General features: G+C 48.5%; 1 protein-coding gene across 2 annotated transcripts in view; it reads left to right on the top strand.

Annotated features, from left to right (window-relative positions):
* The window catches only part of cacna1da (calcium channel, voltage-dependent, L type, alpha 1D subunit, a), a 92,282-nt gene that overhangs the window by 26,140 nt on the left and 60,142 nt on the right, over positions 1–6,000 (top strand). For both annotated transcript variants that reach the window (XM_053653601.1, XM_053653599.1), the window contains exons 6-8: positions 363–515; positions 801–997; positions 3,228–3,331. In XM_053653601.1, the coding sequence (XP_053509576.1) occupies positions 363–515; positions 801–997; positions 3,228–3,331 (454 nt within the window). The remainder of the gene's footprint in view (positions 1–362; positions 516–800; positions 998–3,227; positions 3,332–6,000) is intronic.

The raw sequence follows: 6,000 nt of genomic DNA, 5'->3' as shown, positions 1-6,000 counted from the left end.
AACTCTGAGCACCGAAGCACACTGCCGTGCACGCCGTTCATGCACGTGCGCGTTTCCCTGAAAATATCTCGGTTCAAATACACACACACACACACACACACACACACGGGAAAATGACTGCGTGTAGTTTTGCAAACACGTGAAGATATTTGCCCGACGCACAGCGATACAGAATCTACCGCATGCTAATCACACGTGACGTCCTCCGAGCTGCCTGTTTATTATGCGTACACGTCTACTTCCTGATAACCCGGCAGCTCGGCCGATATTTTATGTCGTCACTACAATCGCCGACAAGTTTACGCATGGCCACAGATTAACCTGAAGCGCGCATGTGTGTGTGTGTGTGTGTGTGTGTGCAGGTTTACAGGTAGTGTTGAACTCCATCATTAAAGCCATGGTTCCTCTTCTCCACATTGCTCTGCTGGTCCTCTTCGTCATCATCATCTACGCCATCATCGGCCTTGAGCTCTTCCTCGGCAAAATGCACGCGACCTGCTATGTAATCGGGACAGGTGGGTTTCAGGTTCCGCCTCAGGTTACCGCGACGGAGGCTTGACGTGCGCTCGAGTTGCCGGCCACGCCTCCAGTTTCACTTTCACTTTCACTTTCACGCATTACTGATGTATCGAACGTGTTGTAGTGTTCATAAAAGACGCGTATAAAACACAGCTAATGTTCTGTACAGTAATATAGAGCAGAAGAATGGTTCTAACGACAGGTAAAACAGGTGTGTATACGATACGGTACGGTTTCTTTTCTCTTCTCCAATGTGTGTGTGTGTGTGTGTGTGTGTGTAGCTTATATAGCGGGGGACGAGTCGGCTCCCTGCGCAGTAAACGGTCACGGCCGTACCTGCACCCTGAACGGTACGGAGTGCAAAGAAGGCTGGCACGGCCCCAACGGCGGCATCACCAACTTCGACAACTTCCTGTTTGCCATGCTGACCGTGTTCCAGTGCATCACTATGGAGGGCTGGACAGATGTGCTGTACTGGGTCAGTCACACCGCTGCGTTCGGCATTTTATTCTCTTAGTGCTGTTTCACGAGTGATAGTAATCCAAGTCATTTCTCTGTAGGGAATTTTTTGTTTTCCTCTTGAACGGTTATTATTATTATTATTATTATTATTATGTGTAACGCTCCCCACCCCTCCCCCGCTGGTGGGTGAGTGTCGCTCACGTGACTGCATTCTTCAGTCTTTCCTGGAGCGTTTTCCCTTTACTGGAGCTTTTCTGATTTTCTCTTAAGCTGTCCTTTTATCATCTTCTCATTGTTCCTTTTTCATGTTACGTAGATATAAATACGGTAGAGTGGTTAAAAAAAGAAAAAAAAAGAAAACGGATATAAAACTACAGTGAGAGTCGCGCAGGGAGTTTACATGCCGTAAAGGTAGAAAATGTAATGTAAAGTTTAATCGCGCTGTTGTGCATTTACGCCGGTTCACACTAAAACCTTTCCTAAGGCCGTCATCTCGTGGATCTGAACCAACGTGGGTACGCGTCTCCCTCTGCCGTGCTCCGTGTGCACGTGAGCTTGATGTGAACTAAATGAACGTCCGTTTCGGATCATATGCTCACGTATCATTTTCAAATCGTAGCCACGATCTCATCGTGGACGTCCGCTCGTGAGCTGAAACCTTGCTGGTGTGTGTTCTGGAGAACATTCGATCCTGACCTGGCCACGTAGACGTCTCCTGTAGACGCCCACGGGGCTCACTCGGGCGCTTGCTCCGTCCCACGGCGTCTTGAGATCGGACCACTCGCTCTCTCTGGGCAGGTCGTTTCCGTCCCGCCGTCGCACGCCTGCGACCGATCCAGAATGCACCTGTGCGACCTGTTTTAAATCAGCAACTTGTCCTGTTTTTCTTTGGGGGGGGGGGGGGGGGCTCTCCAATCGGAGGCGTGGGTTTCGCTCTCCAATCGGAGGCGTGGGTCTGACGAACGCAACACGAACATGGCTGAAAACCACAGCGGGTACGCACAGGTTCACGCCGTCATATCAGTCTTCAAAACGTTTCGATACGTTTTTCATGTCCACACACACACACACACACACACACACGCACAGAGAAAAAAAAGGAGTCTTCAAATGTCTCTATTTTGAAGGTTGTTTTCAAAAGGCTTCGTTTTCAGCAAGCTAAACAGCATTTCTGTGTGGGTGTGAGAACAAAGCGCTGAGGAAAAAAAAACAACAAAACGTCGTTAATAGTACCTGTACGCGTGTGGATAGCAACTCAAACCCATACATTTTGCACATTCTGTTCGCTTGCTCTCACGTCAGGTGATTCTCTGAAATATCAGAATTTCCTCCTTCTAGATCAGCATAAAGGAGATGTTGAGATGGCTCACGGCCCACACACGGCAGCACAAAGAAACGCCGAGAGAGAGAGAGACAAATCTCTCGCTCTCTTTCTCCCGCCCACCACTAACCTTGCTCCAGAGCTCCAGAGCACACCGGACCCTTCCTCCAGCAAGGCAGTGATAGCGTGTGGGCTCTCCACATCTCTTTCTCTGCATAGATCAGAGATTCTATTTCAGGGTTGACATTTGTTGCTCTGTATCTCCCTCTGCCTGCGACCGTACTCCTCATTAACACACGCTGTGTTTCTTCAACTCGATACGGAGACGCAGCACGCGAGATCCATTAAAAACAACAACAAAAAAAAACAACCAGTAATGTGGCGCAGCTGTCTGATGCTCTGCCTTATTATCATCAGATCATGAACCCTGATGACTCCACAAGCATCTGTGGCTGCAAGAGCAAAAGAGCATTCTCTTCGTCTCCCCGCTGTCGAGCAGAGACACTCGCGGTTGGTTAAGATCCTGTTCGGATATAGGGAACGGGACATGAGTAATCCAGGGGAGGAGGTCCAACGATAAAAATAAAAATAAAACACGACGTATTTCTATAACCAGACTAGACGAGTATAATGTAAGGAATGAAAGAAAACGAGGTGTGGTGCTTTAGGAAAATAATCAGACCCGATGCACAGAGTGCCGTCAGAGCCGCTGTTACAGGAACAAGATTAATCAACACCTTCGAACCCAGTCAGAATCTTAATCAGTGTAAAACCACTGCTTTGCATGACTTTTCTCTCTGGATCTTTAATCTTCCGTGACTGACGTTTTCATCCTTCTTCTATCTGTTTCTCTATTCTGTATTCTTCTCCGTTGTCCCCCCTCTCTCTCTCTCTCTCTCTCTCTCTCTCTCTCTCTCTCTCTCAGATGAATGATGCGATGGGGATAGAGCTGCCCTGGGTCTACTTTGTGAGCTTGGTCATCTTCGGCTCTTTCTTCGTCCTGAACCTTGTTCTGGGAGTGTTGAGTGGGTGAGAAGCTCGCTTTCTTCACTCCCGACTCCTCTGTCTCTCTCTCTGTACTTCACACATACGCCCTGTCTGCCTCTAACGTGGTCTTTCCCTCATCTGGTTTCACTCTCTGGGCGTTGGGGGATTCCTCTCCTCCTGTCTGGCTGTCTGTTTCTCTCTGTTTGGGGTAACACTGATCTTTGGATCCCTGCAGGTGAACGACGCTATGGGCCAGCAGATGCCGTGGAGCTACTTTGTTAGTCTGATCATTTTGGGCTCCTTTTTCGTCATGAACCTTGTGTTGGGTGTGCTCAGTGGGTAAGAGCAGTGTGTTGGGTGTGTTTAGTGGGTAAAAATGGTGTGTTTGGTGTGTTTAGTGGGTTAGAGGGGTGTGTTTAGCGGGTTAGAGGGGTGTGTTTAGCGGGTTAGAGGGGTGTGTTTAGTGGATTAAAGGGGTGTGTTTAGCGGGTTAGAGGGGTGTGTTTAGTGGGTTAGAGGGGTGTGTTTAGTGGATTAAAGGGGTGTGTTTAGTGGATTAAAGGGGTGTGTTTAGCAGGTTAGAGGGGTGTGTTTAGCGGATTAAAGGGGTGTGTTTAGCGGATTAAAGGTGTGTGTTTAGCGGGTTAGAGGGGTGTGTTTAGCGGATTAAAGGGGTGTGTTTAGCGGGTTAGAGGGGTGTGTTTAGTGGGTTAGAGGGGTGTGTTTAGTGGATTAAAGGGGTGTGTTTAGTGGATTAAAGGGGTGTGTTTAGCGGGTTAGAGGGGTGTGTTTAGCGGATTAAAGGGGTGTGTTTAGCGGATTAAAGGGGTGTGTTTAGCGGGTTAGAGGGGTGTGTTTAGCGGATTAAAGGGGTGTGTTTAGCGGGTTAGAGGGGTGTGTTTAGCGGATTAGAGGGGTGTGTTTAGGGGGTTAGAGGGGTGTGTTTAGTGGGTTAGAGGGGTGTGTTTAGCGGATTAGAGGGGTGTGTTTAGCGGGTTAGAGGGGTGTGTTTAGTGGATTAAAGGGGTGTGTTTAGCGGGTTAGAGGGGTGTGTTTAGCGGATTAAAGGGGTGTGTTTAGCGGGTTAGAGGGGTGTGTTTAGTGGGTTAGAGGGGTGTGTTTAGTGGATTAAAGGGGTGTGTTTAGTGGATTAAAGGGGTGTGTTTAGCGGGTTAGAGGGGTGTGTTTAGCGGATTAAAGGGGTGTGTTTAGCGGATTAGAGGGGTGTGTTTAGCGGGTTAGAGGGGTGTGTTTAGCGGATTAAAGGGGTGTGTTTAGCGGGTTAGAGGGGTGTGTTTAGCGGATTAGAGGGGTGTGTTTAGGGGGTTAGAGGGGTGTGTTTAGTGGGTTAGAGGGGTGTGTTTAGCGGATTAGAGGGGTGTGTTTAGCGGGTTAGAGGGGTGTGTTTAGTGGATTAAAGGGGTGTGTTTAGCGGGTTAGAGGGGTGTGTTTAGCGGGTTAGAGGGGTGTGTTTAGTGGATTAAAGGGGTGTGTTTAGCAGGTTAGAGGGGTGTGTTTAGCGGGTTAGAGGGGTGTGTTTAGCAGATTAGAGGGGTGTGTTTAGCGGATTAGAGGGGTGTGTTGGGCGTGAATAGCGGGTTACGGGGGTGTGTTTAGCGGGTTAGTGTGATGACGAAGTGATTATTCTCTGAGCTCTTGCTGTAAGTGTACCTGACTCCAGTGAGCGAGCGTGTAACCGTGCTGTTCTCGGATCAGTAGTCCCATGTTGAATCGGTCACTCGTGTGATCAGTGCAGAACTCTGATGATAGAACTGCGATTAGCAGCAAACATTGAGCCTTGGTGTTCTCTCAGCTCTACCTACCTCTCCCATTGCCAGACAAGGACGTGTTCAAAGAGGAGACGTACAGACTTTAGGCAGATGAAGGGCAGAGTGAGAGAGTGAATTAGCAAAGCCGAGAAACCTCCACAAAGGAAGCTGAAGCAGACTGTAACACAAAGCAGAACCAGCCTTGAGTGAACGAGAGAGGGGGAGGGGGGGAATTACAGAGGAAGAGAGACTTCAGAGTGTTCTATCTATCATCTTAAAGCTTTAACATCACCAAACCTGTGATTTCACACCTCTCCACACCTGCACACTGCAGGATCTGCTAAAGCTGTTAAGAGTGGCATTGCCCCTGCAGACGTAATCAGGTTATTTCAGAACTCTAAGATCACGAGGTCATGACAGTAGGAGTGTTTTGCGATTACATGCACATGTCATCAATACACGATCAGAACATTCCCCGCGACTGATTTATTTAAAGCGGCTAACGATTCAGCCGAGATCGATTCAGAGCTGCTTCTGTTTAGGGAGTGAGAGCTTCCGCTAACCCGTTGCTGTGCACTGTCCAGCAGATTAGCAACGCAAGCTAACGATGCATTCCACTTACCTCGGACGCCTGAAGTTGGAGCTCGGTCACTTTCGATTTCTGTCTATTCGAGCTACAAAGTGGGGGGGTGGGTGGGGTGGGACCACGGACGCCTCCATGTTCATCTCTTGTTAGCAACGAGCTAGAGAGATAACTGTGATGAGTGATGTATATTTTCCTCCTTAAAGTCAGTAGAGTCAGTAGATTTATTCCCCAAGCGAATGCGTACATGTTGATTGATTTAAAGCGAATGTGTGTATGTGCAGTACAGCGTCGCTCGTTTCAAAGTAAAGTCGCGCTACTTTGTTTACCCATGATGCCGATTTAACGTCACTTGCTCA

The sequence above is a fragment of the Ictalurus furcatus genome, chromosome 21 (genome assembly GCF_023375685.1).
Source record: "Ictalurus furcatus strain D&B chromosome 21, Billie_1.0, whole genome shotgun sequence".
NCBI classification, from domain to species: domain Eukaryota; kingdom Metazoa; phylum Chordata; class Actinopteri; order Siluriformes; family Ictaluridae; genus Ictalurus; species Ictalurus furcatus.
This window is presented reverse-complemented; position numbering and strand designations above follow the sequence as displayed.